This window comes from Dreissena polymorpha, chromosome 14, assembly GCF_020536995.1.
Source record: "Dreissena polymorpha isolate Duluth1 chromosome 14, UMN_Dpol_1.0, whole genome shotgun sequence".
NCBI lineage: Eukaryota > Metazoa > Mollusca > Bivalvia > Myida > Dreissenidae > Dreissena > Dreissena polymorpha.
Genome location: NC_068368.1, coordinates 72,987,925 through 73,008,663, shown reverse-complemented (window position 1 = coordinate 73,008,663; position 20,739 = coordinate 72,987,925). Strand labels below are relative to the sequence as shown.

General features: G+C 35.5%; 1 protein-coding gene across 3 annotated transcripts in view; it reads left to right on the top strand.

The window, feature by feature from the left end:
- The first annotated feature begins 7,863 nt into the window (after positions 1 to 7,863).
- The window catches only part of LOC127857040 (uncharacterized), a 32,773-nt gene continuing 19,897 nt past the window's right edge, over positions 7,864 to 20,739 (top strand). The window contains exons 1-4 of one of the 3 annotated variants that reach the window (XM_052393327.1): positions 7,864 to 7,962; positions 16,873 to 17,009; positions 19,597 to 19,656; positions 20,516 to 20,709. In XM_052393327.1, the coding sequence (XP_052249287.1) occupies positions 16,886 to 17,009; positions 19,597 to 19,656; positions 20,516 to 20,709 (378 nt within the window). In that variant the 5' untranslated portion in view covers positions 7,864 to 7,962; positions 16,873 to 16,885. Of the gene's footprint in view, positions 7,963 to 11,970; positions 12,285 to 16,872; positions 17,010 to 19,596; positions 19,657 to 20,515; positions 20,710 to 20,739 lie in introns of those variants that run through there. The other 2 variants (XM_052393326.1, XM_052393325.1) reach the window with 2 other exon arrangements.

The window sequence follows — 20,739 nt, the reverse complement described above, 5'->3', positions numbered from 1 at the left end:
AATTTAGTCATTTTTGTCCATAAATCATTCCCAAACTTGCCACTTTTATTGATTAAAAAAACAAACAATTTGACCAGACTCTTTTTCTAGAAAACTCCCTGAACATGCACTTAAAAACAATATCACTTCTGTTATTTATAATGCTTAATTTTTCCCAATTTCATGGTTTTTCGCGCTATTTTTCCCAATTTCACGGTTTATCGCGCTAATTTTCCCAATTCAAATGGCACAGGCTGTAACAAATTAAAGCAAAAAAAATCACTGCATTGGGTGTTGCTGTCGCTGTAAGTGCCAAGTGAGGTATTTTGAGAAACAAACATGTCAGGTCTCCAAGTCTGTTGAACGCTTTGCAGAAATCTGAACCCCTGTAAAAACAAGACACATTACAAATATGGTGTTGTTCTGTCGTAATTCCAGCAATACATATTACATTTATTTTATAACACAGTTTTTGCACCCCAGTTTTTGAATGAACTGGAAAATGCAATCAGAAAATTCAACTTTTTTCATTCTTTAAACTAGGAGTGTGTCCATAGTTACTCAGAAATCTATGAATAATAAACAGTCAGATATATTTATGAATAATCGCTAGGTGTGGAATTAGCAAATTGCTCATTGTCATTCAACACAATTCAACAATCGTGGTAAAGATCGCGAAAACATCTTACTACCTGAACAATAATGCTTTTTCCTGAGCCAGTTAGAAAAACTGCGATCGTATCTTTCAAATCATAAAGACTCTTAAGGGCTTTCAATTGATAGTCGCTAAAACTAAACTCCATCTTCAGCTTGCTCGTCGCATATTCTAGATCAGACTTGAAATCCATTTTAACTCTGAAATGTAATGCAGTATACCGTTTGCCGTAAAAGTCAACTTATCATTTATTATGTAATTATATATAATTAAATTGCTTGTTTTTGCATAAAAAAAATAATAAGAAAATGATTTGGAATGGTAATAATGCGCTTACCCTCTATGTATTGCATCACTATTTTTATGCGTAGTATATCGCCTTATAACGCAGGCGGATCACGCGTTGGGTGTATCAAAGCCAAGATGGCTGGTAGTTAGGTACGAGTCTACTCTTTACGGAGAATCCGGAGATGGACGAAGTGTTACGATTGATTTAATTGGCTGGTCTGCAAACAATCGGAACACCTCGGACAATTCCGCCATATCGGCGATCGGTGTGGTGTAGCCCACTGTCCGATGCGTTCAGATTGATCTGCATTCTATACATAGATGGTGACGTCACTACGTTATTGTCATTCTATACATAGATGGTGACGTCACTACGTTATTGTCAGTAAGACCGGTGTGTACACAATGGATTGATCTGCAAACAAAGACAGGTTGCGCTAATGAATCAAAGCGATGAAAGCATTAGAGTTGTTCCCTATTGCATAATCTTAGACGCAACTAATTTTTAAAATTATCTTGTAGCTTTTTTATCGCAAGTTTGAAATAAACACAACCCATTCAAATTTGTAAAGAGTGTGTCTAAGCGCAAAGGACGAGATGTGTGTGCAGTGTTTTTCATCTTAAAGATGGTATCAACAACAGCATGCATATTTTAGACGTTCTGAAAATATTATGAAAATGGTATAATGAGTGCAAGTTCATTTAAAATACTATTTGAATTCACCATCTTAATATAAGAACATTGATGGAATATCCAATACCTATCACACTAAAAATATAATTTCATGATTGAAATTCCCTTAAAAAACTTTTTATACACCTAGACACAATTTTTGGCCCAGTTATAATTACGCGTTAACATCAATCTCGCAGAATTTCAGGGTCTGTGATTGGTCACTAAATCGTCAGGGGAAGACATAATTAGCTATCGATAAACACGCTTTTGCTTTCAAGATGAGAAAACAAACACTACAGAAAAAATTAGGGTCACGATAAGAGGGAAATCGTGTCATTATCTAATCACAAATGTTTGCCGTACTCGGTCAGCCAGTCTGGAAAGCGTTCCTGAACGCGTTAAAAGGCTACCATAGTTTGCCAGTTTGCTATATTTGCTATTTTGAATTCAATTTTATATCGAAAATCATTTTCTAAAATGTGCCATTTACAATACGCAATGAGATTTTTAAAGACCCGCGTCATGCTTAAATGGGTCTTATTCCATATGCACCAATCATAGCTGCAGCCCACCCAGGATGCGCATGTTGCAGTCTGGTCAGGAGATACATAATGTGACCATGTGTGTGTGTGTTTTTCTTTTTTTATCGAGTGCACCGGGATTGTCTCCCATATGGCCATCGCCCCCAGAAAGACGTGTTAGTTGGTTACGGGGGATAGTGCAAGATACAGGAGACACCCCGTTCCAGAGGTGACCCTGGGTCTTTTAGTGCCTGGTGTATAGCACCTAGTACACTGCACCTCGGTTTAATGTCTCATGCGAAAGACGAGTTAGTAGGTTAGATGCAGCGGGGGATCGAACCAGCGATCTCTGGATTGTGAAGCCAGTGTGTTACCACTAGACCACGGATCCGCTACTAATGTGACCATAAAACCTTGAGTGATTTTATAGCGGACAGCATCGCCTCTGAGCAGACTGCTCAGGCTGAGCTTGAGCTACGCTGGTCGGAACGCCAATAGACCCATTTTCGCATGACGCGGCTATGAACGTGTGATTTGAATGTGTCGAAAGAATACTGCGTGTAAATCAAATATTTGCGTACGATATATTTCGATGGTGAAGAAATAAACTCATGCGGTGAATATGCAAAATTGTGACATAAAACACAATAGGTAAACTTTTGTTTTCAATTTCATTATTTAGAGACGTAAATTTTCAAACTTTATTTCAAAGTCAGCATGTACGCCGAATATCTTTTAAAAGATATTTCTTGTTATATTGAGTTTTTATATTCGGTTTTAGCGATTATAAAGCATTTGTGTCATTGTCTATAGTATACCTGCACTAATGTTCACTGCTTTATAAATTGAGAATTGTGAATATAAACAAACTTTGCCTTATACTATTGCGTTGTTGTCACCGGTGCAATTGAGAATACATGAGAAATCGCCGCTACCTGATGAGAACAAAAGAAAGTTTTCAAATTTAACCCCGCTGTACTAGCAAGCACTATCAACGAGGTTACGCGACAGACGCGTGATTGTGTATTGGACTCTCCATATCCTGTGTTGATTAGCAGTAGTTTTATTGTCCCTATTTTATTTAAAGCCTCGGATTTCGAATGACGCGCAAAGTACCACGTGATTAAGACGTAGCAATTAGTGGACTATTTTAGTAATTCATAAACATTCTCTTCCGCGACGCGTATTTATATATAATTCAAAAATAGTTTGATGGTGTTTTCTATATACGCTCCGTTAAAAAATATTCTATATAACACAATATTCACATTATGTGTCAATTTGTGAATTAATATATTGGAAGAACTGAAACCTCTGATATAAATGGCGAAATCTTTATCGGCGCGGATGCAGCAGTAATCAGGTTTTGCGTGATTAACAAATCTGACTTGCAAAACTTGGTATTAACCATAGTTGTTCGCAAACGGATCAGAGTATACCTATGCCATCCTTTAACAATGTTGGGATAATGCGACTGACTCATTCAAATTACGCCGGCCAAAGTTTTTTTGGGACGTGTATTATTTATATTGCTAAACTCACAAAAAGGCATATTTACTCGCGTTTGTTATCACGATACGCAATCACGACACCAATATTTCATAGATAATGGCAGATCCTCTTTAACAAGCTGATAATTTACGCATAGTTATGAGTAAAATTATTTTTGTCTATTCTCAAAATACTTGAAAGTTATAATCATTATCATTCAAATAACCATAACCCTTATTAATCGAATTCTTTTCTTATTAATAAATTAAACAATTACAAATACTACTGAGTGTTTAAATTTAAAGGGTTTTCTTTAAGAGCAAAAACAAGTTGTATGTTGCCCTGATGTCATGATGCCTTAGTGTGTAACTGTGATCAATTTTCATGGCACCGCTCAGTTGAATAATCTTCAGGGCGTCCGCAAACGTTGCACAATCCTCCTTCAGCAATGAAATATGACATGACCTAGTTACTGAACTGAAATTAAACTAAACCACAACTTTATTAAAACTCAGCGCTTGTGAACAGTTGGTCAATTATTTTAACAAACGAACATTTTCCGTATCTTATCTCCGTCAAATACACACCTCGAATGTTGAATCGACAACGCATGTAAATGACTACACAAAACCTTACATTTTTCGCACTTAATTAACCCGTTTATGCCTAGCGTCTAGAAAAAAGGCCTTGGCGAACAGCGTATACCCAGATGAGACGCCGCATGGTGCGGCGTCTCACCAGGGTCTGCACTGTTAGCTTAAAGGAATTTCTGTAAAACATATTCTAAATATACAAATGAATATATACTAGACATCCCTAATTTTGGAAATACTTCGATCAAATTTAGTAGGATGTGAGAGTCAACTAGGCATAAATGCGTTAACCATTAACGTTCTATCGCTGCTAAATAGCATGCACAAAGCCAACATAAAAACCGCATTTTTCAAAACTACAATAATTTCATATATCTGTGCTATGAGACAGGTTATGTACTTCATTTAACAGACACACAGAAGGAGAGACGTTTGTTCAGACTTAAACAACGGTACATAGTCTTCATACGTAAGCATACACATTATTTTCTGTCATGTTCATTGGTATAACAACTAAACAATATACAACTCTTAATATACCCTTAACACTACTAAAATACTTCATCAGTTTTTCGGCGTAAGCTGCATAAGCCAGCTTTTCACCTTAGCCTGACCTTTGTAAGTGTCCAATAAAATTCCAATAAAATTTCCCGCGGCTAGGTACGAATGAATACACTTCATTTATTCCATTGGCTGATTTGAGTATACCACCAGAACATTGGAAACATATCCGCGTCTTTGTAACACTGTTTTACTGTATGAAACAATTTTATCTCGAATGAAAAGGCTTAATAGATAGAACAGTTTTACACTCAATTCTCGACATCAATACAGTTTGTGCGTACACCTTTTATTTTCAGAGTATAACCAGCGCAAGAGCGTTTATACTTAAAAGGCTATGTTCTCATATTTAGTACTTACTTCCTTATTCCTGTCAACATGTTAACATGTAAAAGTATAAAGAGCAATGGAAGCGAGGCCTCACTTTAAAGCATTGCATTTCAACCCGCGAGGTATATCGGGTCAATTCGCGGACATTCAGAGTTTATATACAGGTCATCACCGGAGTTGGCGGCCAGTAAAATAATCGTTATATAATAAAGACGCTATCCGTGAACTAGGTGACCTGGAATTTTCTTTAGACCAGAAATATGTTAAATGAAGATATTCAGCAATATAATTATGGTATGTAAATAATAGATTCTTAATGTGTTTTCAACAATACAATGATAAATATTATTGTTGATAAATTTAACAATAAGTATTCGTCCATATTGCCTAATGTACTAAAGTGATATTATGAGCATGTAACAGTTTATAGGTGTCTATCGCAACCGTTGATTATTTTTGATGTTTCTACTTCATATACACTTATATTAATTAATGCAGCATCATCATACTAAAACAATATACCAGAAAGAGAAAAATAATGCATTTGAATATCAACCGTACTTTCGTTTGACAACTGATCATGCGTTTACGAGTTGAACCTAAATTTAGTTTTAGTGCAGATTTGTTCATACGACACAAAGACACGAAATTCTTTTACGGATCATTTCAGCATACAGGACTGGGTGGGTCACGTAAGCATATCGAATATAAAATATATTTTTATAAACAACTGGTAGCAAGGTGAGTTGCAGATAATTAATCAGTAACCACATTTTAACTAACTATTTTGACCTGTTAGTTCTTTTCAGCTCAATTCAACAGTGCAAAATGCCCATAATATCACTTTAAGCATTAGCACGATGATAATTGATGCTGTTAATAATCGAATCAAATAGCAATGCCCGACAAACCACTAAAACAGGTTTGTTCGAAGAACGCGCCTATAAGTACGGATACTTCTCGTGTGGCCGGTTGACTCATATGTTTAAATTTCACTTCCATTCTTCTTTTGGTTTTCTGTTTTGTATCTATAGGTTTATGACCAGCAATATGTTATAATGTAAAATAAGCCGCGAAAACTCCCCGTAACATCCCGTACTGCGTGTGATGCAGCTAAAAACTGCACAGAAAAAGACATTCGCTATACTTGATCTCATTCATTAAACTATTTACGCCGTATATCTTTTTTTAAAGATATTTCTTGTAAATTGTAATCTGTGTACGTTTCGTCGTAGGCCTTGTGCATCTAGACAGGCGCTTGAACGATATGCATAATGTACAACGTCACGTAATCCCCGTGGAAAGCTTGAGCGTACATTATTAAATTTAATCCCGCTCTACTTCAAATAACTGTTAAATATAACTTTGTCAGTCAGACGGTGGCAGAAAACAAATGCGCATCGACCCAGAAAAGTTTTATAAATACTATACATTTATTGTTGTGTGTATGCCTTTAAACTTAATGTCCGCCCAACGAACGGAAGGTGTCGGGTTTATTGTTTTGTGTATGCCTTTAAACTTAATGTCCACCCAGCGACCGGAAGGTGTCCGGTTCGCCTTACTATGGGAGCGTTCTAAAGATATTTCCAATAGTACTCGGGGTGCAGAATCAACGTTTTTTTATGATTTACACAAGGGCTGGACAGTATGTAAATACACCGTTAAGGACTTTTTAAATATCTCAAGTTATTGAAATACACTTGCAAAATTGTTCGTGGAGTAAAGACAGTTTTTCTTTTAGTTCGTGTCGATATCTTAAGATTTAAGAATAAATCCTTTAATACGTCTTAAATCGGTGACAAAAAAATCACGTTGCGTGCTGCATAACCGTGATGAAGAATGCTACATACACATCGAACATTTGGCTAAGAACACAAGCTGATTAAATAAAGTAAATCTGATGTATTTCAAATTGCCATTGGCAGCATACACAACTGTCTTTTATGCACTTGTTGAAATGCTTACATTAAAAAATTGTTTAAAAAAGTTATTTAAAAAAAAGATCCACTTACCGGTGTGTTTATTTTAATTAACGTTCAACTGTGAACTACACGAGCGTCACGCTTGATAGGTTATTTTAGGCTCGGGTACATCTGATATGTACCCCGGGTACTATTAAGTATACTTAAATGTACCCCGGGTACGGAAAACATACTGAATCGTACCCAGGAAGTCTAACGCTAAATTGATCGCTGTGGGCTATTAAGTTTTTTAATTTATTATGTCATATTTATGTCAATATTCTGTAAAATGAATTCTATATTATCGAAACTCCTACTATAAAAGAATGTTGATGCAGGTTTCGTTCACAAAGAATTGTGTTTCGTATTCCGTAGCGCGTTTTCGGACATCGGACTTTTGGCGGGAATACAACTCGGGTACTGTCTTAATTGGTCTGTTATGCACGTGTTGGTACATTTTCCGTACCCGGGGTACATTTAAGTAGTACCCGAGCAGACAATTACCAATGGAGTCAAAGTCATGATGATGTGATCCTGCATCCCGGTACTTGTTCAACAGAGGAAACGGACTCCAGAGGTTACTGCGACAATAAACCTATGGCATTCATTCACTTACAATAATTGTATGTATTATAAAATTGATTTATAATACATATAAATCATAAGGCTTACAAGTACAACAAACCTTCCTAAAAAAATCACCTACCTGCCGACCCACCCGTCATCTTATGGATCAGGTTATCCCATACTAACATTTTCTTAGGGATGGCCTTATTGAGTTTAGTGCAATGCAACCTTGATGAGCAACTTACACAACAACAAAAAATATTCTAAAATTTAATTTGTGCACATGGTTCGAATTAAAGATCATAGCGGGCAATCGAAACCAACGCATACGATTAAATTGGTCAGTATTGTTGAGGCAACTTTTATTTGTATGCACAGTCATTTTTGTATAAATTATATTCGCTAAAATACAGGCAACATTTGTATTTTGTTTAGATGACACAAGATTTCGCGAGGTCTGTGTTAAGTCCTCATCATCTTTTTCTAGTGTATTGTCAGATTATGAAACCAGAAACCAATTTGAAGTTCTATCTGATACTTATAAAAGTATTAAAAAGCAATTATGTTCAATAAATAGGAGTAAACTCGTTATTATGTCAATAAATATCAACAGTCAGGGCCCTCAATCTGTCAAATCCACGGCCGAAATTCGGCCGCATCCCCCACCCCTGGAAAGTATACTTTTTTCCCCTTTTTTGGGGAAAAATTCCCCCTAAAATTTTTTTTTTTAATTTTTGTTTATGGATAGATGTCTCATAATTACTATATCTCAATTCTATTTTAATTTAATCTTGTCAAACATACTAAATTATGAAATAAGCAATGAATATAGTGCAAACATGTACAAATGTAATAATTAGAGAGAAAGTTAAAAATCCCCCAAAAAGGGAAACGCCGCAAAAATTCCCCCTGCTATGGGTAGCGACCCGCTTCCCCTAAATTGGATTGAGGGCCCTGACAGTGTTAGGGGTAAAAAACTGGAACTACAAATCCGGACGTGGTCGCAATACAGGAAACCAAGTTGGATAATAGTATTAAATCAAATGAAATTATACCAGACAGTTTGGAATATGACATATATAGAAAGGACAGAAATTTAAACGGTGGTGGTACGATGTTACTCATCAAATCTAATTTACTTTCTTCTCCGTTCTCAGTTGAAAATGAATCAGAATCAGTATGGGCCAAATTATCTTTAAAAGGGAAAGATCACTTCTTCGGCAGTTGGTATAGGCATCCAGATGCCCAAATAGATCATCTTGTCTTATTTAAAGATCAGTTATGTAAAATTAAATCTTATGTGAAAGAAAATGTCACACCATGTATACATGTATTGGGTGATTTTAACTTCAGAAAAATAAACTAGCAAAATAAACTTAATAAATTTACGTCATCATGCTTATCGGACTGTGAAGGCCAATCCCTTATTGATATCCTAGACGAACATACTGCTGAACAACTCGTAAATTTTCCCATGAGGGAAGAAAAAATTTTGGTTTTGTTAATTACAACACTACCCTGTCAATTTGAAAATATCTACTCGCCAGACAAGTTTAGTGATCATGATGTTATCGCTGGTACGTTGAAGTGTGACATCCCGTAGAAGAAACAACCAAAACGTTCTTATTTCCAATATTCCAAAGGAGATTATGACTCAATGAGAAAGGAAACTTCGGACTTTGCTAAGGACAAATGTTATCAAAACTCCAGAACAGTGGAAGAAAATTGGCAATTAATCAAGAAATTCTTATTAAAACGTATAAACACTCATGTTCCAAGTAAAATATCTAAAAGTGTACAATCTTTACCTTGGATTACCCGAGAAATCAAAACATTAGTAAAACGTAGAAATAAAACTCATGCAAATTAAAAAAAACTGGGAATATCAGACTGAAGAATAAGTGGAAATTGTTAAGAAAACAAGTTAAAACTGAAGTTCAAGATGCTCATGACAATTATGTGAATAATTAAATTGGTGAAATTAAAAAAGACTAAGCCTTTTTTGAAATACATAAACTGGTAAAAATCCGACAAACAGGTTATACCCCTGTTAACAACAAAATGTGGCTCTACTGTAGAATCAGATTTAGATAAAGCTTAAGTTTTAAATGAACAATTCACCAGTGTCTTTACGCACACCGAATATACATCAGTTCCTTATGAAACACCTTTATATGAAAAAATGGACTTAATAAATATCACTGAAAAAGGAGTAGAAAAATTTCTTCAAGGCTTAAAAACAACCAAGGCCATGGGTCCTGATAGCATACATCCAAAAGTATTAAAAGAACTTGCAACTAGTATATCAAGCGTCTTAGCGCATCTCTTTCAACAATCAGTAAACATTGGTAATATTCCGGAGGATTGGAAATCAGCAAATATTTGACTGTTATACAAGAAAGATGACAGATCAAAACCTAGTATTAAAACTATAGACCCGTGTCGTTGACTTGCATATATGTTGCAAACTTCTAGAGCACATCATCTGTTCCAACTTAATGCAACATTTTGATAACAACTCTATTCTGAACAAAAATCAACATGCTTTTCGTAAAAATCACAGTTGTGAAACCCAACTTGTAACTGTCATTAATGACTGGGCAACATCAATAGATAAATCCAAACAAGTGGACATTTTTATACTCGACTTCGAAAAGGCGTTCGACACCGTGCCTCATGAATTATTAAAAACTAAATTACACAAATATGGAGTTCCCGTAAACATTCTACAGTGGATAGACTCATTTTGAGTAAACCGTAAGCGATGCGTTGTAGTTAATGGCACCAGATCAGAATCCTCAATTGTTAAATCCGCAGTAACGCAGGGAACTGTGTTAGGCCCTATCCTATTTTTGGTGCATATTAATGACATCTCTATGGACATAACTTCGAATATAAGACTTTTTGCCGACGATTGTGTTTGCTATAGGGAAATTAATAATTTTGAAGAATGCTTAGATCTACAGTCGGACATTAATAAACTTGGTAATTGGGTCACTTCTTGGGGTATGAGATTCCAACCCAGTAAATGCAACATGATGACTCTTTCACATAAAAAGAATAAAATTAATTTTGACTACACATTGAAAAATACTCGTCTAGACTTCTTATCTTGTATTAAATATCTTGGAGTGAATATCACATGTGAACTGAATTGGAGCAAACATATAAATGAAGTCTGCAACAAATCGTACAGAACGTTAGGTCTTCTCAAAAGAAATTTATCCAAGTGTCCTCAAGACGTAAAACTTCAGGCATATAAAGGCTTAATCCGCCCAGTGTTAGAATATGCCAGCGCGGCCTGGGATCCGCATCAAATTTATTTACAAGAAAAACTTGAAAGCATACAAAAGCGTTCAGCTAGATTCATCACTTCTAATTATCGGGACTATGAACCAGGATCCATGACTAAAATTTTAAAAGAATTAGAACTCCAACCTTTGAAAGAAAGAAGAAAACAAAATAGACTAATATTACTATGTAAAGGACTTAATTCATGTGCAAATTTACCATTGGACAGGGGTTGAAGAATCCACTCGACCGCTCGCATATGCGAGTGAAGTTGACGGTCTGGCGAGTAAAATTTGTTAAATACTCGACCGACCGGGCGAGTGCTGTTTTTCAAGTTGAGAAATATAAATTCAGTTCCTGAACTCCTTCCATAGATACAAATTGCGAACAATTTTTCGAACAAACAACAAATACGTTTAGTACACAAAGAAACTGCACTTTTGTTTAGACAATGAAAAATGACGTCACGGGCAGGGTAAAAATAATTCTCGAAATCGGCTGCGCTCTTTTCGTCGTTGTCAGTGCTTTTAGCTAATCAATTAAAAGTGAATAAAACTGTTAAATATATTGGTCATCCCGTGAATTTTAATGTAAATATCAATAAAACAATAATTCATCATGGTTAATTATAATACTTCTTATATTTAATTAAAAATAAACAGAAAAAATAATTATTAATTAACAGAATAATTCTGAATTTCATGATCAGAAGCCTTAGGCAAAATTTACCATATTGTAACCGTTTTTCAATCAAGCGTGTCTTTTAAGTAAAAGTTCGTCTGCAATATTAAAATGGAAAAGGGTTCTATTTTAAAATATCTGCAAGGTGCAAGCGACAGGGAACAGAAAGAATTAGAAAGGTTGTCAAAACGAGAAGCGGAAAGAATTGAGAAAAGGAAAGAGGTGCAGAAAACGTAAGGAAAGCAAATATAATCCATCAGATAATGTAGTTAATTTGTTTGCAGTTTAGTGTCACTATGAAAAGTTGGTTTAAAAGGTTCTGGTTGATCATAACTATAAATATAGATATCTATTTTTTTAATGCAGGGCGAGTAGATTAAAGTGAAGGGCGAGTGGATTGTCGGGCCTACTAGCCCTGCAGGGCGAGTGGCTCTGGAAAAATTCTTCAACCCCTGCATTGGATCAACTCCATCCACCTATTCATTTTACCAAAAACATGCATAATGAACACAAGGACAAACGTACTTAAGTTCAGTTTCATCCCAAACACAATATGTGACTGGAACTCTCTTCCTCCGGACTTGATTCGCAAATAAACAGCTACTAATGATCCTGTTTCTGCGTTTATAAACCAAATTAGAGGGGGGCTCGAAAACTAAGTATGTTTCACAGCTACTTGACGCACACGCGGTGAGTAAACGTTTTTCAATGTTTCACCATAACACATCAAGATCAAGAAGTCCGTTGAAAACGAGGCGCCGTTGAAAACTATTGCAAAAAGTCTGTTTATTGAATATTTTTCCTTTGATTTATCTATTTTATCTTTGAAATAATCTTGACAAAATCATATTTCTAGTAGGATATATAATTATTCTGCCTAGTTATATGAGCTTGCTGTTAGTGTTACAGTAGGGTCAATAATCCAATTCCCAGCTTTTTTTCCTACGGGTCACTGGGAGTTGCAACTGGTAACAAAGATTTTTCAAAGAAACTTGCCTCTCAGAATCCTGGTGGTACTTTTGGTAAAATTAGCTACATAAACTATTTTCTGGCTTAAACAAACAAAAACATTATATATTTATCACTAATATGTGAATGAAAACAACTTAAGTGTTACAGTCAACTCTCCAATAGGGGGTCACACCAATAGGGGGTCACTATCATGTATTTCATGAAAAAGTAATTAGTATAATCAAATCAAAAACAATTGTGGCATAGTGTGTCTCTTGGATAAATGTACAATTTTACAAATTTGTGAAAAGATGCTCCAACTGTTGATCTGACAGGGGAGATAATGCTGTAAACAGTGATCCTTTATTGGCGTTAGTGAGTGCTTTTGTGTACCAGGGTTCGACACTAAGGCACGTCCGACAGACATTGTCTAGTAAGATCGGTGGTCGGGCTAGTAAAACTGCGGGCTAGCTTGTCCGCCTGGTCGTACATAAAAAATCTATACTGATTCATATAACTATAACTAGCTGCTGTGAAAACCTTTATTTTTAATGTGTAAAATTACTCTCGTATCCGTTATTTACATTAAAACAAAACTAGTGTATTTAAATAAACGCGGAGCATTAACATGATTCATCGCTATTTTTAGACGCAAAGGAGAGCTTCCTGCAGAAATTGCTTGTTTCCATTGGTCAAGTTGTCATAAATATTAATGATTTTCTGCAGTGTCGTAAAACTGTAGAGCATGATTTTACGACTTCTATCGAAAATCAGTATCGTCAATGTAAACATTTTTGCGTAGCAGACAAGAGAATGTAATTTAAAGAATGGCTTTGTTCAAGTTCGGATTTTCGTCCGACAAATCGGTTAATAAAAAAGAATCCGACGCTTATACTGACACGAAACGTAAATATGAAGAAACACGAAAACGACAATTTTATCCTAGATGGAAAATCGAGTCAGTTCCCATGGAATGAATTTGATGGAGAAAAGCAAAAAAAAAGTTTTATTTTTTTGTTTAACTCTATGCATAAAAAAAATCTGGTGTTCACTGATTATTTACTGATAAATCCTGATTTAACAGTTACATGACACAATTGTGTTAATTTGCTATGTCATTTGTGGTCTAGTAGACATCAGGTTCGGGCTAGTACATTTTAAGAGGAGCTGAGGTCCGACGGTCTTGCTGTAAAAAAAGTTAATGTCGAACCCTGTGTACATCATTTTATTAACGGTAATATTTATTTATTCTCAATGAAACCTTTTTCAATCTGAAAAAAGGTTAAATGACAGCGTTATAAACTGTTTATTCTATAGTTTTTGTGATCATATTATATTTTTTCATTGTTGTACTTTCATTGGTCAATTTTGCAAAAAATCAGAAGTGTACTGCGGCAAAATAATAATACAGAAAAATGATATAATAGCATTTATTTTTACATCTTGTCATACATACATAAAAGCCAAAAGGATCAAATTCTAATGGAAATATTTAACGTTTTTTGGCATGTGATTCTCTATTGGCAAGTTGATAGTATGGTGTGCTCGCATAATAATGATATTTATCCAAAGTTTCAAACACGTCAACAGTTCATGACAATATGTCAGTTTTTGCAATTTTAAAAAGCCAAGTAATCAGCATTCAAAAATACTAGTGTTTTGTCACCATTTTGGGAATGGGGCTGGGTCCTTTTGCATGTCGGCTTTGGATTGGGGCTATTTGCAGCATTTGACTTAAAGTGGGAAATTGGTGTTTTTGTTGTTTTGCTAAAAAATCTTAAAAAGTGAGAGTATAAAAGACTTAATGTTTTCAGGGTTATATTTACTGAGGTTGAACTGAGGTTGAATATGGATGGGAGATGATAAAAATATTGAGATTTAAAAAAAAACCTTTTTTTTTTGGAAACCTTCCATTGGTAATTTTAAGCTCCCATTTGGGAAAATATATACTTTTTTAGCTCATCTATTTTATTTTTTTTTAATTATGAGCTATTGTCATCACCTTGGCGTCGGCGTTGGCGTCCGGTTAAGATTTGCGTTTAGGTACACTTTTCTCAGAAAGTATCAATGCTATTGCATTCAAACTTGGTACACTTACTAACTATCATGAGGGGACTGGGCAGGCAAAGTTAGATAACTCTGGCGTGCATTTTGACAGAATTATGTGCCCTTTTTATACTTAGAAAATTGAAAATTTTGGTTAAGTTTTTTGTTTAGGTTTATTTTATTCCTTAAGTATCAAAGCTATTGCTTTCATACTTGCAACACTTACTAACTATCATAAGGGGACTGTGCAGGCAAAGTTATGTAACTCTGACTGGCATTTTGACAGAATTATGTGCCCTTTTTATGCTTAGAAAATTGAAAATTTGGTTAAGATTTGTGTTTAGGTCCACTTTTTTCTTAAAGTATCAAAGCTATTGCTTTCATACTTGCAACACTTATTAACTATCATAAGGGGACTGTGCAGGCAAAGTTATGTAACTCTGACTGGCATTTGGACGGAATTATGGGCCCTTAATACTTAGAAAATTGAAAATTTGGTTAAGTTTTGTGTTTTGGTCCACTTTACCCCCAAATTATCATCGATATTGCTTTCATACTTGGAACACTCGCAAACTATCATAAGGGTACAGTAAAAGGACAAGTTGCATAACTCTGGTTGTCACTTTTATGGAATTATGGCCCTTTTTTGACTTCGTAACTTTGAATATATGGTTACATTTTGTGTTTCGATCCACTTTACTTCTAAAGTATCAAGGCTATCGCTTTCAAACTTCAAATACTTTCATGCTATCATGAGGTTACTGTACCTGGCAAGTTGAATTTTACCTTGACCTTTGAATGACCTTGACTCTCAAGGTCAAATAATTAAATTTTGCTAAAATTGCCATAACTTCTTTATTTGTGATTAGATTTGATTGATACTTTGACAAAACTACTCTTACCTGATATACCACAATAGACTCCACCCAAACCATCCCCCGTGCCCTCCCCCCCCCCCTATTTTTTTTTAATAAGATCATCTCACAAATGACCACCACACCCTCACACAATACCCCCCCCCCCCCTCGAAATTTTTTTTGCATTTTTTTTTAATGGATTTTTGGAAAATAATGTAATAAATGCCCACACCCCCACACTATACACCCCTCTTCAATCTACCCCTCCCTCCTTTGTGATTGAAATTGAGAGTCCATTCACCTTTAAAAAGAAAATAGATGAGCGGTCTGCACCCGCAAGGCGGTGCTCTTGTTTCCTTTAGGAATTGGGCCAATTACCGGACCGGATTTTGAATGAGAAAAAACACCGAATACACTATTGATAAGATTATCTCCGAAATCCTCTGCAAGATCAATCTTGTGTCTAATTAACCAATCGTAATACACCGACTTTCTCCTCAACCTCTGTAAGATAGAACAAATTGTCTGTTCAAAACTTTGGTTTTCTGTTTGATATGTGTTTTTGTGTCAAGTATTTCGCCACAAATGAAGCGTTATTTGATGTTGTTGATGAATGCTACTGTGTAGGTAAAGATGTTTTTGTTTGATTTAACTCGATTTTATAGACATACGTGAGACATATTTTGTTTGCATGGAATTTCCTCAAATATCATGAAGAACGCTGATCTGTGCATATGTAGTCATAAAAGCTCAGAGCTAGAAGAACTAGCTGTTACAGCGACATGGTAGTGACTGATTTAGACAGGACGACCCAGGTTAAATCCTCATTGTGATCAGGATTTTTATAGCTTGGTTGCATAGTCACATTCTTACATGCAAATATGATGCCTTACATGAGCATGGTTCTGAGAAAACTGGGCTTAATGCATGTGCGGAAAGTGTCATCCCAGATTAGCCTGTGCAGTTCGCACAGGCTAATCAGGGATGACTTTTCGCCTAAATTGGAGTTTTGCTAAGAAGATACTTCATTTAAACGAAAATATCATAAAAGCGAAAAGTGTCGTCCCTGATTAGCCTGTGCGGACTGCACAGGCTAATCTGGGATGACACTTTACGCACATGAATTATGCCCAGTTTTCTCAGAACATGCCAATATGATGCTTTACATCATCATCCCTGTTTCCAGCATAATTGTAGAACAAACAAGCAAGCAGATCATTGAAGACCATTGAATAATTTACTTTAAGTCATCATCCACATTCCCTTATAGAGCATCATGTAAAAAATAATATTTATTTATTTATTCATTTTATCTTTCACAAATTTATGTTTGGTTAATAATCATAGATACATTCTGACATGCCCATATGTTGCTATATATATAATAATCAACATAACCAGGGTGATTGACTTTTATATTGTAGCATTAAACCAACCATGCCCAGCTCAGATTCCAGCAGTAGTGATGATGACAGCGGTAGCAGCAGCAGTAGTTCTAGCAGCGAGTCTGAGCCTCCAGTGATGTCTCCCAAAAAGACAGGGCCGTCAAATAATAATAAAGGTAAGTGATAATGCAGTGTGTTTTTTAAAATCATTTTTGGGTGTTGAGGTATAAGAAGAAAGCTGAATTACTGATTAGTATGATAACATGTTTGTTATGTACACTTAAACTGAGTTAAACACCGTTATTTCGAACACCAATAATCCTAAGTCACCGTTATTCCAAAGTATTTTTCCGGTCCCGATTTCGGTTCTTCTTTGTTTAATGTAAATATCATTGTTAATCTGAACTTTGTTAAACCGAAAAAATAGTTAATTGGAAGTGATTCTATCAGTCCCAACACTATAAATTGCACCTAATCATCAATCTTTAATCCGAAGTTAAAGCTGCAAAACTCTGAGCATAATTTCACACCTTTGTCGTCTGGGCGTTGTGCGTCAAAAGCTGATAATAACACCTTTGTCGTCTGCGCGTAGCGTGTTAATTTTATAATGTCGTCAAAAGCTGATAATTACTATATATGTTGTTTTGCATTCTTTAGTAACAAATTAACGTGTCACGTTAGGTCTGAGTAAGTGTGGTCCAATGAAATTCATCTTATATAAACTCTACCTTCTGCGAGCAAAACACGGGCCGAAGTGAGTTCTTAAATGTCCTTGACAAATTGGAGAAATATGTTACACGCGTCCAGTTTAGTGCTGCTAAGGCTAGTGTTCAGAGAGACATGGCGTCTTATTTACGAAAAATGTTCATTCATTTCCGAAAATGTATTCATCTGTATTTACATGTATGACAATTCGTGCTATTCGTTATATTTTATATGGTCTGATAATTTGTGCATATTTATTATATTTAATATGTTCTGTACTTGCATATAGAGAAAACATAAAAAGAAGAACAATAATCGTTTTATTCCTTCGTTTGTTACAAGTAAAAATCTATTGCAATCTGACTAGTTTACGTTTTTAAGTAAAACAATTATTAATAGTAGCATGTAACTGAACAATGCGAATTCCACAATGTTTTATTATTACAGAATCAAAGAAGTCGTCTGTCAAATGTTTATTTCGAATTATCGTTAATCCGAAGTTTTTTTAACTGTCCCGACGACTTCGAAATAACGGTGTTGAAGTATACTTTGTTACAAAACATTTATCAAATTCTTTGCTTCGAAATGACTTTGTACTCTAAATTGGTTTCATGAAAGGTTGGGAACATACTCCGTGTTCTCCATTTAAATTTGAGTAGCAAGTTATATTTTCAAAGTAGCCGTAGACTTAAAACTAAACCTGTCATTATTTGCGCTGTTTTGAATTGATATTTTGGGGACAAGTAGCCCTCGCAAAAATTGTTAGTAACCGGTAAAATCTCTGCTTCCGGAGAACACAGAATAGACTATTATCGTATACAAATATGCCTTTAAATGAGTTAAAAGAATATGAAAGTTTGTGCAATTAAATACTAAGTAATTCAAAATAGCCATCACTCACAATCTTAAGATTTCATGATGTGAATTTTCCAAATTTTAAAGTTTTTGTAGCATCAATTTTTTCCCTTATTAGATGAAACCAGTTTTTTCCACAATTCCAATTGGAGAAAAAGTCGCTCTAATTATTGCTAAACTTATTATTAACCAAGTTTTCCGAAGGAAAAAACTGGTTATTAGATTGGCGAATGCTGGCGGGCGGGCTGGCTGGCGGGCTGGGGGGCGGGCGGAACAAGCTTGTCCGGGCCATAACTATGTCGTTCATTGTCAGATTTTAAAATCATTTAGCACATTTGTTCACCATCATTGGACGGTGTGTCGCGCAAAATAATTACGTCGATATCTCCAAGGTCAAGGTCACACTTTGAGTTCAAAGGTCAAAAATGGCCATAAATGAGCTTGTCCTGGCCATAACTATGTCATTCATTGTGAGATTTTAAAATCATTTGGCACATTTGTTCACCATCATGGGACGGTGTGTCGCACGAAAGAATCACGTCAATATCTCCAATGTCAAGGTCGCCACGACTAAAAATAGATTTTTTTTAAAAACAAACTTACAAAGGGGGTTAATTTTGTTTGTTCATTTCAAAAGTTCAGTTTGAGTTTTCTCCCTTTATCAGATTTTTTTTCACAATGAAAACCTGGTTTTGTGACAATTTTGTCCCTTGTTATTATTATATTATAAGTATGAAATTATTTCTGCACCCATTCTCCCAAATGCGTCTGTTTCAAGTTGGGCAGTTGTCAGTTACTGGCATATGTATGTGCACTTAGTGTAGAGTCGGTAAACTGACCGTCATTATAGGACTCCAATACTGATGGAAACATGCCAACAATGCAGACCAGGGCAAAAACACCAATGTTGGGGAAAGGGCCACACCCTTTTTGTTGGGAAAAAAACGACACATTTTTCTGGCTTTTGGGGATGAAAAATACTTAGGTAGATTGGAAATTTAGAGAAAAATGCATGATTTTAAAGAAATTTCTGTAGGCAAAAGGGCCTTTTTTGTTTAAGGGGAAGAAAAAGAGGCCCCTTGCGAAGAAGGTTTTTTTGCCCTGCAGACAAAACAAACAGACAGACTGCCACAAGATAAAAGTGTTATGAAACAAGATCTTTATATAATCATGTTATAAATAAAACTTCTTGTTGTTCAAAAGGGAAAGTGGATGATGAAACAGATGAACCGGATGCTGCAGGTGACAATCAGCAAAAGAAAGGTGGGAGTAAATCAAGGCCAAATAATAACATGCACAAATTGTTTTCTATTTTCATGCTAAGTATAGCTCATGTTTTTAACTACATTCTATTTTACTTGATAGTATAAGACTACTATATCTATCATACTCTTATACAGGGCTTTTTTCCCTTCTTTAGCAAGGGCTTTAAATCGACCCATTCCCCAAGAGAAAGGCCCCTTCCCATTAGAGAATTTCATTTAGATGAAATATTCCCTAAATTTCAAGCTTACTTTGGGAGATTTCCTCTCCTTTTTCAGTTTTGTCGTTATTTTTTTTCCCAAAATGAAAGGCTAGCCCCTTTCCATATAAAAAAGACATGTTAATAATTAAAAATAGAAATGTATAAAATGTGTTAACCTATTTAAAGTATGATAATCCAAAGCAATGAAACTACTTTTAACAGCCGTGTTGTTATGTGGAGATCTTCATTTTTATGCCCCGGATCGATAGATCGGGGGTATATTGTTTTTGGCCTGTCTGTCATTCTGTCCCAAAACTTTAACCTCGAGTAGAGTTTTGCAATAACTTTTGAAATATTGAACATAGCAACTTGATTTTTGGCATGCATGTGTATCTCATGGAGCTGCATATTTTGAGTGGTGAAAGGTCAAGGTCATCCTACAAGGTCAAAGTAAAAACAAAAGCAGCGCATTAGGGGGCATTGTGTTTCTGACAAACACATCTCTTGTTTTTCTTGTTTTGGGAATGGGGTCTGGTCCCTTTGGACTGGGGAAAAATCATGGGGCTGTATACCAGCCCTGATTTTGAATAATAAACAAACTGTTAGTGTATCTCTCATGTTTGTGAGAAATCTGTATCTAAATATCTGTTATTTTAGTTAATACAGATAGCTTCAAGTGGACGACTGTGAAGATCATGGAGTTAGTCCATGTGGCAATGTTGAACTGTGATCCAGGCCAGTTATCATTCATGCCATACGACCAGGTGATCGTGGACTGGGACGTTGTGGCACGGACTGTGGATCTGCCGAGAGCCAAGTGCGAGGAGAAGTGGAAAGTACTGCTGAAATCTGTGAGTTGTTGCTTGTGTAATGAAAGCAGT